Source organism: Lycorma delicatula, chromosome 7, assembly GCF_047948215.1.
Source record: "Lycorma delicatula isolate Av1 chromosome 7, ASM4794821v1, whole genome shotgun sequence".
Classification (NCBI taxonomy): Eukaryota; Metazoa; Arthropoda; class Insecta; order Hemiptera; family Fulgoridae; genus Lycorma; species Lycorma delicatula.
This window is the reverse complement of record NC_134461.1, coordinates 117066091-117084145: the sequence shown is the minus strand read 5'-3', so window position 1 is coordinate 117084145 and position 18055 is coordinate 117066091. Positions and strand designations below refer to the sequence as shown.

At 29.0% G+C, this 18055-nt stretch overlaps 1 protein-coding gene across 1 annotated transcript in view; it reads right to left on the bottom strand.

The window, feature by feature from the left end:
* The window catches only part of ss (aryl hydrocarbon receptor spineless), a 678242-nt gene that overhangs the window by 19419 nt on the left and 640768 nt on the right, over window positions 1-18055 (bottom strand). The window contains exons 6-8 of the mRNA XM_075370601.1: window positions 11061-11248; window positions 6263-6369; window positions 3483-3624 (exon numbers count right to left, since the gene is read on the bottom strand). Of these exons, the coding sequence (XP_075226716.1) occupies window positions 3483-3624; window positions 6263-6369; window positions 11061-11248 (437 nt within the window). The remainder of the gene's footprint in view (window positions 1-3482; window positions 3625-6262; window positions 6370-11060; window positions 11249-18055) is intronic.

Sequence of the window (18055 nt, the reverse complement as noted above, 5' to 3'; positions counted from 1 at the left end):
TTCAATTAACAAAATACTTATGAGAATATTATCTGTTATCAAATATGAAAATCAATAATCTTAAAGAAATAATAATTATCTTTTTGATATAAGAACAGTTTCCAATAAAAAAATTATGAAAAGTGAATCAGTGGGAAATTTGGAATATTGAAGAACTGAACCTTCATTTGATTTAGAAATAACTACGATATTGTTACTGTACTTACAGTAATTCACCTATGCCAGCATTTTGTTTTTTAAAAGTAACATAATGGTTTTTGTAACAGAAAATTTATCTAACTTGTGGAAAAAAATACTATCAGAAATAAATTCTAATTGTAACACTAGTAATGTGGTAAAGCTGATTGATTCCATTTAAGATTTTTAACTGTACATATTCTTGTATGGTATTACTGGTTTTCATGATTTTTACTTTTTACTAACATGCCTAAACAAGTTAGTAAATTATTAAACAGTGACTTAATAAATCTAAATTTCAGAAAATTTACATGTTTTAATAATAGTTTTTATAATTATTAAAAAAATTCCGTAATAGAAATCTAATTGCATCTTGCCCATTATTAATACTGAAAAATGTTTTTAATTTTTTTGAATCTAGATAGAAGATATTAATCTGCTGTTACTAGGCAATTGAGACAAGTGTTGGAAATTCTGGCTTGGCCTAAGAATGACCATTCAAATTTTGCAGTTACTTTAATAGCAAATTTTTGCAACTATTTAAAACATAATAAATATTATGTTCTATTAATGAAATAATTTTATATAATTGATTTACTGGTTTTTAAAAGACATTTGCTCAAATTTAAGATTTTTGATCACTTAATGTGATTAAATAATATTGTAAATAAATGTTTTGTAAAATCCACTTATTAATACTTAGTACTTGTTTTGGTGGTCATCTTCATGTCTGCAATAAAAATTGACTGAACACTTAAAACAAATGAATTTTATTAACTTCAAATTAACAAAAGTTTGGATCTTTAGTATGTAATTTAAAATAATAATTTTGCTTAAAATCAAGTAAATAGTACTGACAATTGTAGAGATAATAATAATTATTGAATATTTAAAAAAAAAATTAATAATTACAATTTTTATTTAGTATTTATAATTTATTTTTATTATTTAAATTCAGGAATAATTCAGTTGTTTTACCCAATAGATTAATTAACGCAGACTGTTCAAAATGATTTCATTACAAAATATAAGACAAAGTAGATTATGTCTTATTATTACATAGAGTATGTCTTTATTGATTTAAAGAACAAAGAGCTAAGCTAAGTGGTTATAGAAATAAACTAAAAAAATACAAAAGTGCTCAAATCTATTTATAAAAAAAATTATGTAAAATCTAAAACTGGTTGACCATTATGATTGTTAATCAATCGTCAACAGACACTGAGGAAGTAGTAAATGTTGAAAAGAAGATAAAAAAATTAGACATTAAATCTCTGTAATAAAATATAAAAGATAAATTAAAATTTTTACAATAGATTTTTGTTTTTAATTTATATGTTTAATTCATTTATTTTCTTACATACTATTTCTACACGTCTACTGATGATTGTGTGTTTACCAATTGAAATGGCTATAAAATTTTACATTTTAAGTAACATTTTAACAAATACAATTTGAGCATTTTTCTTATTTTTAAAATTTATTTAAAAATAAAATATATATGTATTTTATTTATTTTAAAGATCTTTTCTTTTTTTGATCTTCCTCTACTTTAATTTCTGTTTTGTATGGGTCATTATTAAATCTGTCATAATAAAAGAATGACATTGTAAGAGAGCATTTACTGTTTTAAATTATAAGGATGCATTCACTTTATAATTTGATTAACATGTTCAAACAATTATTATTACTTATAATTTCAAATCTCTTGTCATAATGGTAATAAGAAAAAAATAATAATTTCTTTACATTTAAAAATAGTCACATATTCTGTTGTATCAAAGATAAACATTTTACTTATTGTAAGGTTATGTCTTTGCAACCAAACTCATTGAAGTGCTGCATGTAATTTCAGAAACGTAAAGCAGTATTAAAGGTCCAAAAACAGCTTTTGTAAGACTAATTCAATTGTTCTTTTGAATTGTTTGTCTAATTGCATTAATTAACAGAAAAATAAATTTTTTTTACATTTTATAATGCTGATCAATAGAATAAATGTTAAATTGTACGTAATCTATTAAATATGCTACATAATAAAAAAGAAAGATATCATATTTACCAAAGAAGTATATGTTTTTTTAATCCAGCAGAAGGTTGCTAAAATGATGAAAACTTTTTGAATAATTTTGTTTTTGATATTAATCAATAAAATACATTTTTGCTTATTTTCAATCACTATAAATGATTTTGTCTTTAATTTGTTAATAAACTTAGTTAATATGGGAAAAAGTAATGGGAGGCAAAATTGTGCTGAAATAAAACATATTATCTATTAATTTATGAATCACATTTATGAATCTACTTTATTACCTAGAAATGTATAATTTCTATTGGCTATTATATTCAACACAAAAACATATACCACAGTATTATAATTTCTGCCAAAGTAATGATCTATTTAAAGACAATATGTTCATTTACAGTTTTGAAATGGGGATAACTGATCATGGTTATTAGGATTAAAAAAAAATAGCTCAATTTAAATGTTATTCCATTAGCTTGCATTTAGTAATTGCAATAAGTGTAAAGTATTTCTGTTATAATGATTTGCTCTTTAGTTATCTTACTACAAATACAATAGTTGTGATTTTATATGTAGTTTGTGGAAGTAAACCATTAACAAATAAAAATTAATATTACTATTAAGGGTATAAATTATGTTGTTTTTAAAAGAAAATCTCTATCAATCATAAAAATAATGACATTAATGCACCAAATTAGTATTAATTAACTGTATAGTATATCAAACAGAAGACCAATAACAAATCTGCTTCTTTCATAAGAAAATAAAAAAGGCCTTCTGTTACAAGAAATTCTCATTCCTTTTTTAAAAAAAAAATAAAAACGTGTAGTATAAAATAAAAATATTAATGACTGTATTAATCTAGAGTTGACTTCTTCATTTCTGTGAATTGCAATTATGGGACAAAAAACACTACATAATTAATTTATAATTTAATTGTTTAACTTCTTGATTGGGTCAGTAGTTAGTCAATTGGGTTAGCATCAATCTCAATCAATTATTATTAATTTTATTATGTGATACTGCAGAACCCTGGTTTAAATCTACTGAAAGCCATGATTAATTTTATCTGGGTTTAAATGCAAATATACTACAGATATTCTTTGCTTAGTGGTTTTAATAGAAAAACTCATCTGTTAAGAAAGCATGAGACAAAGAGTCCCTGATATTCTATGTGAAAAATTAGAACAGTTAAGTTTTAATTAAATTTTGGATTGTTTATACTCTATAGAATTATTTATAAATTTCTGAGTAAATAAATATAAATTTATTTATTACTTACATTAAAGGTCTATGTGTGCTGATGACAAAGTCAGGTTTTGAATTTTTGTAAACTAGTCTGGAACTTGTTTGAAGCCATTGCCACTGGCCTTCTTTTGTCTGATACCTATATGCAATCATACCTGAAGCACCAGTTTTTAGAACTGAAATCAAAAAAAATTACATGGTGAACATTTATAAAAGATTACAAAAAATATGTTAGTTACAATAAATTACCAGATGTAAAATTTTTTAATATCCTGAAAAGAAAATCTTTTAATGAACTATTATTCTATACAGTTGAGAACAATGGAAAACTACATAAAATGTTTTACTTAAAAATCAATTATGATTGAGTATTTCATGAAGGAATTCTACTCAACATGAATCTCTTGTACTATTAAGACAAACTGTCTGTCTTCACATAATGTTGTTACATAACATAAAACACTTGTAAAATAAATATTACATTTTTTTAAATTTTATTTACTGTAGTTTTAGGCTTTCATTTTTATACTGCCTTTTTGAGGCAAACATTTTGGACTTACTAATCAATTTCTATAATCGAGTAAATTTGAAATTTAATTTGTGAATATAAGAATTTATGAAGAATATTAGTTATCTGATGTTAAAGTTTAGTCTTTCATGTAATGTTTTTATTAAATATTTTCATTTTTGAATATAAACTGAAAATACAAAATCTATTTTCTCATTTCATCCTCTTAACAGTGGATTAAAGGAAAACCTAAAATATATTTTCACATAATTTCACTATTAATATCTACATCAAATTTCTACTTTCTGTTCAAATGTGTTAGATATGAGTATATCCGTAGTATATCGTATATCCAAAGGAGTTAAGGAATCACTCCTTATCGTTTCATTTTTTTTTGGGCTGGTGGTTAAAAGGGACTTTTAATCTTTTTCACATGTTATTTTTAGAGCTGAATTCTTGCTTCTGTCACAATTGGATTGCAAAGTATGGGGAGAACTATGAAATCGATCCTTATTCCTTCACTTTGAAAGATATTAAAAGGAAAACCTTTTGACCATGTGTAATTTCATAGAATGGGTTATCTGTATTTTCAACTTCTTTCTGGACAGGTTCAGAAGATGTCAGAGATTGTAGAGTATACCTTCAGTTTTATTTAAGCATCTTAGAAATATGTTTACGGGAAATTTGAACTTGGAGTATATATTTATATGAGTAATGTTAGAGTGAATATTTCTGTTGAGTTTTAATGTTTTTATATCTCAACTGAAAATATGCTGATTTTAAATCAGTTTGCATCCCTTTTTCTTCAGGGATTTGAGGAAAATATCCATTTTAAATGAAAGCTTAATATCTGAGGGTCTCAGCCCAAGTTTCAGTCCTTCGAATCTCTGAACCATTTTTAATTTAACTGTTAGGAATTTTTAATAGAAATAAGTTTTCCTTACTTTTCCTAAAAAACCTCTTAGAATTAACTAAGCCTAATTTCAAGTCTAGCTGCTAAGGGAGAATTAGTGATGAGTGAATTGATGAGGGCTTTCCGATTTGTTATAATGAATGGAACAAGTATTATTACTGGTACATTGATACATTTTCTTTATCTTGCAGCCTCTATATTCCAATAACTATTGAAGTTAGAAGCTTAAAATATCTTATACTTATTTAACATGACCTCATAAGAGCAAAATCATAAAAAAAGACTGTCCTGTCTCCATACAGAAAAACATTATCTAAATGACTCATTCATATATTTGCTGTCTGATTTTGGATCAGATGTTTCTGATATTAAAAAACTACTGCCAACTTTCAAACTTCATTCATTGCCTGATCCTAGCTTTATATTTTTTTATTAAATTGAATGTACTAATTTTTAAATTAATTTTTTTTAGTATTTCATTTTTCTTACGTGAAGGTATTAAGAATATTATTTATTATATATTAAAATAAAAAAAAATAAAAATAAATAAAATTAAATGGTGTTTCTTACTTTTGAGTTGAAGTTCTCATTTAAATGATATTTTCTGATTTTAAGATATTTGGAAAAAGTTAGTTCAACTGATCACGAAAAAGTTAATGATATTTTTGGATTTTTTGAACATAGTTTTTCAGTTTCGCTTTGTAATCCGAATGAAATTTAAGAAATGCATCTTCCTAACATCCATTATAAAGACACTAACTATGATCTGTTGAAATTAAACAAGTTAAATCTACAGTATTTAAAGTTAAACCATCAATTCCTATTATCAATGGAAAAAAAACGAATAAATTGGTAAGTAGATTCAATTATTTAATAAAATATCATAACAAAAGCATATCTCAACTTGTTTCTGATAAGATGGAATTAGTTTCAAGAATTATTAAATAACTTAATTTTATTTTTACTAATATAATTTATATAAGTATTTTATTACCATTTATTTCAAATTAAGTCCTAAATTTTTAAAAGATTTCTTACCTTTAAGTGTGTGAATCTTAGTATAAGTGTATATTTTCTATGTCCAGCTTTTTGCTGGTATATTAGTACATGAAACATTTTTTAGAAAATGAAGTATTTCAAATACTTCTGAAAAGTGATGGACAATAATATAAATGGTACCACAGAGTGTACCAAAATCCAGTAAATTTACAATTAAGAAAAAAATGAAAACTATGAAAGTATTATACAGTGATTGTTGAGTGAAAGGCAAATCACTGTTAAGGAAAATCTTGTATTGTAGGGAAATAATAGTTTCATGCATAATATTTTCAGAGAAAAAAATTTTTGTTCATGTATTACTGTTCTGAAAAAAAACCAAAAAACATTAACTTACGTTCTTGATGTGCACTGGCCACATATGCAAGGTCATCATAATGGACTAGATCATAGCCTCCCATATTAGCCAATTCAGCATCAGAATAGCCAAGAAGCATCTTCCCTCTGTAACATTATCATTATTTTATTTGTAAATTACTTTTAGTTACATGACTTTAATTCTAGACACAAATAAAAATTGAAGATAAGGTCAGATTAAACAGTATTTGATTGTAAACTTGTTTATAAAACTATACAGCCATGCCATAGTATCTTTCGGTCTTTGTCTTTTGGGTCTTATTTGTTATGTTGTATTTTTTATTTTTCATTACTATACATATATTTAAATGTAGGTATATAAATATATTAGGTCTCCATAATCGAACATAGAGGTGACTTGTGTGAAAAACCAGTCATTTTTAAAAAAAGAAGAGCTTTTTTCAAGAATAACAAGCACAACATGTAAAAAACTTATTAGGGAAAGTAAGGAGTGAACAAGAGTGAACAAATTTTCCACAATCTTCCTCACAAAGTTGAATATGTCAAAGCATAAAAATCAAGTTGATATATCCAGCCTTTCAAGTGATACCTTCACTTTTTTCAATACATGGACTTACTGAAAAATATTATTTTCAGTGAAAGCAACTCTGACTTGATGCTACTTTTACTTCATATGCTTCCTACTAGCTCCTCAGATGCTCAAATATTTATGGCTTATGACATATTCCACACTCATAAAAAAAGAATGGGATAAGTAATGTAAAAGTATAAATTAATGCACTGCTTCTTGTGGAAAATCATGTATTTTACACACTGTCATCACTTTCACTTAAGAGATGTGTAATAAAAAGTGTACACACACACACACACACACACACATATCTATTTAAATTCTGTTAAATAAACCATCTAATTTAACAGTACAGAGAAGTAATATGATCTAAAAATATTAATTTCAGTTTGTAAGTATATATACTAGCCAGAACCTGGGCCCTCAGGGCTCAGGTCAGCCCAGGCGAATTCTGGAGTCAACTCAGGGGCTCCTCAGAGCCAAGGGACTTACCCCATTGCCACAGAGCTCATTTTGCTTGCCGTTCCCAATTAGCCAGGGAACCAGTGCCCTGGACACCCAGAGGACTCCACCCCCTGGACTGCTGCACTGTACGTTATCCTCATGGTTATGAGAATAATACTAATAAATAATAATTATAGTATTCAGGCTTTATAGAAACCTGAAAAAGAAACTAAATTACAAAAGATAGAATAATAGTAACTATGTAATTAAAGTACACACACCTTTGGCAATGAAAAATTATAACTTATTTCTTTGCAATGGTGGCAAAAATATAATAATGAAGTAAAAAGATTCATATATTTTCTTATAATGAATATCTTTAATTCACAACTTCATCTTTCTTGGGGGCAAAAAAAATGAATATTTTTAATATCTTAACCTACAAGGGTTTCATTCGATGGGTTTAAAACTTCCCTGGGATAATTTGAATGTATCTACAAATTTGAAAGTAATCGGTTGATTGGTTCTCATGTAATGCAATAACAAACAGACAAACTTTGTATATTAGGAGTGTACCTGATGCATGCAAAAGTTAGTCTTCAACCTAAATTTGGATTTTGAAAATTTGATGATTGTTTACAGAGGTATTATAAGAGCACTCCATTGCACTTCTTAAAACAGTGCCCCAGGGAGACCTCATTTGTTACCACTTGATGATGATGATTGGTCTAGTTTTCCATGAGGTGTTTGCATAACTCACCACTCTAGCTTCACACCCAGTCTCCACAGGAAGTCCATTTTGTGTAACAAAATGGACTTCCTGTCCATTTAAAAAAATTTATTTAATATTATTTTATTTAAATTTAATTCTATTATTTTTGTAATATTATTCTTTCGATTGATTCAAATCACTCAGTTCAAATCCAGCTCACACAGTGATAGAGACTTGCAGTTCACAGTTCATTAAAATTTGTTCATCAACCAGCAAATCTCCACTACTACATAAATATATATATTTTTTCGAGATGAAATATATCTAAAAACCTTCTCAGTTATGCCAAGAAACTTAGGTAAAACTTTGGTTGTTATTGATCAAGTAGTTTTTTTTATTTATCCTGAACAAACAAAAACCCTATTCCTCTTTATATAATATCAGTAGTGTAAATATATATAAATTCTAAGTTGGGCTCCCACTGATGGTCTTATCAAACTGCCATCATTAGATTACCAGTTAAAATGTCCCCCCCTTTCTACCAGGTCTCGGCCTGGAACCATTTACACATTACTAAAGGCTGAGTACTCCTCTCCTATTGAAACGCAGTTCGATACGTGGAAGCGACTCGTAAGGCAGCGGTGCGTTCATCTGCGCGAGCCGCTTCCGGTTTCTCTCAAATCTTTACCCCTGGGCCCACACTTCCGTTCCGTATAACAGGACGAAATGCACCGCAGACATCAGCAGTCGCCGTCTACTGGCCTTCGGTCGGTCGACATTGGCCATGAGCCGGCTGAGAGGGGTTATGACACTGGCGGCTTTGTCGGCGGCTTTCCGTAGTTGTTCAGCAAAGTTGAGTTTCTGGTCAATCATCATACCGAGGTACTTCGCGGCTGGCTTGGTCTCGACAACCTCATCCCCGACTCGCAAGGTGAGGAGCGTGACAATACGCTTCGTTAGAACTACGAACTCCTTCTTGGTGAGGGCTAGAGATAACCCGTAGTCGTCTCGCTTGGCGCTGACGGGCTGAACGGTCATATCGCTCGGCTGAACCTCAGTTGGGTGGCTCCACGATGCGGTCTGCAACAAGTAGCGCAGTGTCGTCAGCATACTCAACCAAGGCCGACTCTTCCGGCTTTTCCAGCCTCAGCAATCCGTTGTAGATGGCGTTTCATTTGATTTGGAAGTCGAGAGTTACAGCGTTCAAGTCCTAGTAAAGCCAGTTATTTTTACACGGATTTGAATACTAGATCGTGGATACCGGTGTTCTTTGGTGGTTGGGTTTCATTTAACCACACATCTCAGAAATGGTCGAACTGAGAATGTACAAGGCTACACTTCATTTACACTCATACATATCATCCTCATTCATCCTCTGAAGAATTATCTAAACGGTAGTTAGTGTCGTCAGCATACTCAACCAAGGCCGACTCTTCCGGCTTTTCCAGCCTCAGCAATCCGTTGTAGATGGCGTTTCATTTGATTTGGAAGTCGAGAGTTACAGCGTTCAAGTCCTAGTAAAGCCAGTTATTTTTACACGGATTTGAATACTAGATCGTGGATACCGGTGTTCTTTGGTGGTTGGGTTTCATTTAACCACACATCTCAGAAATGGTCGAACTGAGAATGTACAAGGCTACACTTCATTTACACTCATACATATCATCCTCATTCATCCTCTGAAGAATTATCTAAACGGTAGTTACCGGAGGCTAAACAGGAAAAAGAAAGAAGATGACGTTTCATAGGTCGAGAATTATGGTAATGAGATTGTTTGAATATAAATTAAAATATAATTTTCAATGAGTAATAAGCAGTTTTATACATAACTACTATACTAGGTAGTATGCTAACACAATGCAATGAAAATATTTTGGTATTATTCCATTCTGTAGATGGATTTTTACACTTCCTGGCTCAGTGATACTTAATATAATAAGCTAGGTACATTTATTACATGAACAAGGGATCTAGCTGCTTAATGCCTTGAATAAAGAAAGCTGCACTTGATATTGGGATACTTTTGAAAAATCATACAAATAAATCAATTACTTATGTGAATAAATTCATACACTTTTAAATATTAATAGTAACAAAGATTTAAAGTTAAACGAAAGAACTATATAATACTGAATAGTATTGTATTTTTAATGCGGTTTTTAATTTGTGATTTTGTTCTTTTTTAAATGATAAATTATTAGTAGATTTTATGGCCTAGACCATAAAATTTACCGTTTCTGGCATTTCTGGTTATGAGAAATCCATACAGAGTTGATATATTCAATCTTTTAAGTGATATCATTACTTTGTTCACAACATTGACTTGCTGAAAAATATTAATTTCAAAGAAAGCAAATTTGACTAGGTGCTGCTACCTCAGATACTACAAATTTATGTCTAAAAATATAAATATTCATATTTATAAATATAAATTGTATAAAAATTATTAATGGCAAATAGTTGATATGATATTTTTTAAGTATAAAATTACTTCAAATATTTACTTTAAAATTTAATTAGATATTCCTCGCTTAAATTTTAGTTAGAACTGTTTAGTTTAATCAAGTAGATGGGCAATGGAGTAATCTATCAATTCGGACAGGAATATTTTTTATCCTTCTTTCTCTACCTTTCTCTGTCTCTCTCAATGAACTCTACCTTTTTCTCTTTCTCAAGTTGTGTAAATTGACCCTTTACAAACATATATGGGCATGTACAATTCTTATATGTATTTTCGGGAGTTAAACATTTTTAAACTTCAACCCCTTCTGGAGGGCCCCTGATGCTTCAATTGAAATTTCCCAAAGATATCCCCCATTTTTTTGATGAAGAACCTGAATCAGGACTCAAAAACCAAAGGCCGATTGGTCTAAATTTGCCTGAATAGAATTGGTAGATTAGTTGGCATTTAATAAATAAATCATAATAATAAAAGGAAAGAAAATCAACAGATAAAATAATAGAATTGAAAAAATGGTAAAATTATATGAAGAATTTTGAGTGATCTGACTTATTATTCTTTGTAAAGTAATAATACGATATATTAATTTTTTGTAAATACATTTATTATTTGGTTATCAGATTACCAACCTTTGATCCATTGACACAAGAGTGAGATCTAATTTGTGCTTGCTTTTGAACATGACTTCTTTGTGTGGTATCTCAAGCAATGATGGAGGACCAAAAGGTGTACAAAGTGCAAATAAAGCTAAAGGTGGTTCCTCTGTCTTTCGATTCTGACCATGGAGAACTTTTATTCGCCCTCTAATGTCCAGTCTCTGCAACAAAATACTGAGATTAAAATATTTATTCAATCAAAACAATGAAATATTAGTCTTACAAGATTTATTGTAAATTAATAACACATTATAAACTACAGTGAGTATTTTCTTAAAGTAAATTAAAAGTTTTTTTCAGAGATATACATTTATTGTACTAAAAACTACTGCTTTTAACTTTTACAAATTCATAACATTTTTCTGTTAAGTTTTGTTTATAATAATAAAAGTTGATTTTTTTTTGTAGACTTTTTACATCAATTTTCTCAGAATTAAATTTTTACCAGCTTTGACAATAAAATGCACGTATTTGTCATTTAACAAAAATATTTTACATCAAACTTAAAAAAATGAGTTACTGAATTTTTCTGTTTTATGTTAAATATTATGAAAACTACAGGAGATACAGTTTTGGGACCTGTTTTATTTGATTTTTCAAATCAAAAAACATAAGAAACCATGAAGTTACCCCTTACAAAATGCCTTAAAAATTTCAGTATGACCTCATTTCACCAGGGGAACTGAAATCCAGGTGAAATTTTTTGCTAACTGTAATTTGATAACAAAGCACATGTTTTTAAAAACTTTTTCCTTTTTTTCCAGGTGTCTCACGAAGAAACAGAGAAACTTTTAAGATATGTTTTACAAGTGAAAATAATGAAAAAAGATCACATATACATAAGTCTGTAAACGAAACACCTTGTTTTCGAGTTATGGCCAGTGAAAGATTTCACACAAATTTCAGCTCTTCTAATAAAAAGAAGTTCTAATGTAATTTTTGGGAAAAGATTAAGGCATTTTTTTTTTAAATTAACGTTACTGCAAATCTAATCCCAGAAATATGGTTCTGTAGAATTTTCAATTTTATTTTGAATAAATTGGTAGAAATATTTTTTAATAACTGAAGAATTAATGAATTAAAATAAATAATAATAGTTAATTGAAAATCTTTTTACTGGTCAAATATTAATTCATATCTAACAGTGGAGTATTGGTAACTAATATTATTACATATATATTAATTCTACCTTCATATAACGTTTCATTTCTTTTCTTTGTATTACTGTATTTAACTTTTATCATATTTTATTTATATTTTGTTGTTGTATCATATTTTATCATAAAATAATCTATATCAAACATTAAAATTCTTTAAATAATAGTAATAATATTACTAATAATAATAATATTGGTGTTTGTATTTAATTTTTTTGCTATGTTTGAGGTGATAGTGAATCATTGACATTTGATTGATTAGTGTTCGGCTCACATTCATTCAGAAATACAAATTATAAATACAGGCACTACATACAACAAAATTAATTTTTTTACAAATCACCTCATAGAAACAGGATGTATATATAAATAAAATACATTAAACAAAATACTCAAATTTTACACATCACATTAAAACTAAAATTTCACATGAACAAGGTAAAATTTAGATAATATATTTGAAAAAACCCAGTTTAAACAAGTAAATAAAACACAGATTGACGGTATTATTCAGTTACTTACTTAAATAAATTTCCTAACCTTTGTAATTTGTACACCATCAAAATCAGGCACTACTAGTAACTCCAAAAAGCTTTTGGAAAAAAAATTACAGTATCTTCAAAGCAAATCAAGTAAGTCATTTAATATCTAATAATTTTGTAGTGTCATGCTGCCGAATGAATAATTTTTTTTTTTGTTATTCTTTAAATGTTTAGCTTTACAAAATCATAATAAATCCATTTCCTTTCAATTATTATTTGAAGTTGTTATTTATTTTGTAAGATTAAAAGTAATGTAAATTTCCTAAAATGACTAACTTGCATGTTTGTAGATAAGATCAATGGTAAGACTGCTTACCTGTACTTTCTGGTACAGCTATTTCTTACTTCGCACACACTTATATGATGGTAGATACACTTCAGGACATTGATGATTACTTTGCAAACATCAGATAGGGGTGTTAAATTGAGGATAAAATCTTCAGGCAACAAATCTTTTTGCCGATCCAATTTTTCATTTTATTTCTTTTAATTAAAATAATTTAATTAAAATTTCTTTTAATAAAAACTGCAAGAGTAGGAGTTAAAAACGCTTACAGGATTTACTAACTTGGACTGGAGATGGAATATTGACATTCAAGAATAGCTGAGATTTGGTTTAATGATAAACTTGGAAAGTATTAAAGAAAATGGCAAGAACAAGTTTTACATATGAACCTTGTCTAAATTTCTAGAGGAATGTGCCTCTATTAATAGGAGGAATTCAGGATATCCAAAATTGAGGTGGAAGCAGGAATGCACTCATTTTCCAGTACACAACATTTGATTTTGTATTGTAACAGACTACAATAATATGACTTACAGCCACAGGCGACTGGCTACATGATAATGTTATGAAAAATGCATATTCATTTTGATGCTTACATTGATAAGAAGCAAGACTTATCTTCATTATGCTAAATGTTTAACTTTTTTTCATGAGTTAGATCTTTAGCAACTTATTTTCTCACCATTTGTCAACAAATGTGCAAACGCAAGGACCATTTCGTGCAGTCTGATTTCTATAATTTAACAGTGGTCCTTTATCACTCACCATCTAAGGAAATTATATTATTATCTTTAAGAAATATGGTAACAATGACTGCTTAATGTTAAAATAAAACATAGACCAGACTGAGTTAAAACAAATTTATGTGAAAGAAAAATTTTTTATTTCTTCCAAAAACGCAGTACTAGAATGGTGTTTCGACACTAGTGCACTCCTGAGTGGAAAGATCAAATTTAAGTTTCTGTGTTATAACAGGAATCATGCCAAAATATTTAACATGAAGAGGAGGAAGTAGAGGTCAAATTTTTTAATAAATTTGCTTCAATGTGGTGGTCAATAATATATGTATTTAACAACGTCAACAGTAAATTAAGATAAAAAAATGTACAGTTACAGTAAAACATTTTTTAAAATAAAATCATACTGATTGGCACAAGAGCTTTGAATTATTAGCAACTCTAATCTCTTGATTGATTTAAATCCTGCCTAATGTCAGGCATTATCATTTAGGTTTATAGTAGGATAGTTATACAGTGAGAAATCCCTCTAGCTGAAGCCTAAAAAGTTGGGAATATGAAGAAAGAATTGGATGTATGTAAAAATATGGACTGTTACTGATATTTATCCCGTAAAAAAAATTCTACAGTGATTTGTTGAAGGAAAATGGACATTATTTTTTCCAAAAAAAAAATTAATGCTTGTTTATTTAAAAGTACTTTATGAAAAGATTACACATAAATGAGTTACTCATAAATTATGTACTTATGCACTTTTATACATATATTGTTGTATGAATAAAAATTAATTTGCAGACTATTATAATATATTTTATTTTGTATCGGGTTGGTCTAGTGGTTAACTTGTCATGAGAAATCAGTTGTTTAACAGCTGATTTTCAAAGTTGAAGGTTTGAGGTTCAAATCCTAGTAAAAGTTAGTTGCATTTATTTGGATTTGAATACTAGATAGTGGATAATAGTGTACTTTGGAGACTGGGGTTCAATTATCCACATCTCAGAAATGGTCAGCCTGAGTCTATACAATAGTACACTTCATTTACATGTCATACATATTCATCTCATTGGGTATCCTGACTCCAATCCCATCCTGAGTGGAAGAAGACTCACATGTCCTGTCTTGTGACAATCCTGATCACTACACCACCCTCTCTCTCTCCATTCAGTACAAGACAACCTCAGTAAAGCCCTGATGGGCTTTACTGAGGTTGTTTTTTAGAAACTCTAAACCTGATAACAGAACCCAGTCATGAGTTTAGTCTCTGTCAGAATGTCACCAATGCAAATGCCTTGGCAGATATTTCCACAAGTGCACACAAATTAATGTCACCTTTTCGTATGGCCTCTTCCAACCACGACACCTACTATAACTTATAACATTCAACTATCAAATTAACCGATTTGAGGAAGCTTGATCACCGTGTCTTCCTCTAACATTGAAGGTTTCACACAAAAACTCTTCCTTTATATAACTTCAGTTAGACTGTGCATTCAGATCAATACTTGATTGAGTCTTTAAATACCTAAAATACTATCCTCAAACCAACAAAACAAATGTTAATTGCTACAATGACAATTTTGTCTTACAATTCAATTTATTCAAAGTCCTCTTGATTTACTTAAAATCGAAAAACAGATTCACAAATTCAATAAGCCTCTAATGAAAACATACCCTATTTCTCTCTGCTCTGGTCTGCTTTCGAGAGCCAAGTTAATGCCTACACCCTCTTACACTGCAGCTCCATCACAAAGTTCTCCACACACCCATTTTCATCCTAACAGCGAATATCTTAGCTAACCTGGGCTCCACCCAGGATATAATTCTATCTATATATCTATAACAGGATTAGACCTCCTCCACCATCCTCTGTAGCACTAAGAATCTAACAAAGCCAGGAAGTATGTTCCATTCCCTTACGTTTTCCATTTAACTTGCTGATCAGAACCAGAATTGATCCTTACAAGCTCTTTAGCTATTTTGGTATGCTTAGCTTTGTACCTGGCGCAGACATACGAGTTTATTTACATTTGTAAATAAAGTAATGAGACTGGTTTAGAAAAACCTGTTATTTACAATCCAATTATACATGGACTCTTATCACCTTCGAAATAGTTTCCTTGGGAAGCCAGGCAAGATTTCAAATGGTTTTCCCACTCTTCATAGCAGTGTTGGAACTCAGAAACTGGAATATGCTTCAGATGGTTGGTTACATTTTTTTTTAATGTTTTCTACTGTTCCAAAATGGTGTCCTCTGAGGTGTTTTTTTAAAGACAGGAACAGGAAAAAGTCACAGGAACTCAAGTCAGGTGAATAAGGTGGTTGAGGAACCACAGGAATGTATTTCGTTGCCAAAAACTCATTAATTGAGAGTGCAGTGTGACAAGGTTCATTGTCATGATGCAGCATCATGAATCAAATCTAGACCATGCTAATTTGTTTCTTTGATAGGAATGGCATTGTCCATATGGAGTTTTTGCTTATAGGACAGATTACAAATCAATATGTTTACCGAGAAATTCTTGAAAGACTGCAAAAAAGCGTTGACCACATGAGACCAGCCTTCAAAGACAACTGGATACTGCTCTACAAGAAGAGAAATCCAAAAACAACTTACCCTTAGCAACAAACTTATTAAACAGAGTAGGCCCAACTTCAAAAACACCATGATACCTTTTGGCATCACATCTACCAGTTTTGAACAAAAATCTGCACTCAGATACATTGGCAGTTGAGAGGGGGGAGGGATTATTCATTTAGCTGAACAAATTGCAATGCACACATTAAGAAAATAAAAAAAATATAGGTGAAGACCTGCAGAGTATAAAAATAGCTTTAAAACAGGGGAAAAGTACACACCTCGTTGCTATAGCATACACTTTTGTTTGGTTGGTTGTATATGATTTTGATAGTGGGAAACATATTGTTTGTTAATCAGTGCAATGCAATAATAATTGTTATAAATCTCTATTTCATTGACCCAACTGCTGTATACATTCACATAAATAGATACAATATAGATAGAAAACGTAAAACAATATGAATAAATTTCAATAAAAATAACAATAAAATAATAGTCATTAACATTAATTTTTACTTTTAAACAATAATTAGAGCAGATATTACATGTTAATACATTATTATTAACATGTAAACCAACTAGTATCTACTTAAATAATCTCTATCTGTATTATAGGTGCAAGCATTAATTGTATGAGTAGATAAAGTACCTGAAAAACTAGATTACAATTAAACATTACATTATCCTCAAGTAATATTTACAAGATGGAACTATTAATTACATCCACAAATTGTCAGGAAATAAAGCAATTACAATATTTCTTTATATAAAATACGAGTAATATAAAAAATAAACAAAAAATGACTAGTTTTTAACAAAAGATTTTAACATATATCATTTACTAAATCATATACTAGTCATACTTCTTTCTTTAGTTTTTATCCTAAAAAAAAAAAAACACAAAAGAAGAGATTACGTTGAATGAATAAAGATATTAAAAGAAATATAGAAATAATGAATAGAGATTATTAAAAAGATTCTGTTTTATTCTTTTTTAATTGATATTTTACGGTCTTATAACAGGCTAGTTACCCAATTATAATGTGGTAATCCAGACAAAGGCCAACCAATTCTGAGCATTTCTAATAATTAAATCTCAACATCTAAATTATATAATGAACATTTAACTTAAAATTAACTACATCTTTACTTGATATGAACCAGGTGTCTGGCAATAACATATAGAAGGTATTGTAATTTCTTTCCGAAGTGATAGAATTTCTGGGGTTCTGAAGTATTAAATACTCACTATTTTATATGGAAGACTGACAGATTACGGCATGGGTAAATTAAATAAATTATAATGCTATTGAATTAATAATACATTCTTACCTGGTGCAATATGATTTAAGAGAGTGATATGTTCTTTATGGTATATAACCATAAGGACATCAGGTAGAGTTATTCATGAATTCTGACTATTTGGATGATAAATACTTTGGTTGTTCATAGATAAAAACCATAACCCAGTGACTTTCAGAATAGACTACAGCTTATTTATGTTAACTAATATTAAGAATTTCATGTTTAAATATTGTAATTTCACCATAAAATATATAATGAAACATAAATATTTACGGATGAATGTAATTATAAATAACAATATATAAATTAAATATGTTTGTCAAGTGTGTTGCAATAATTACCCACAAAAATTGCCATAAACAT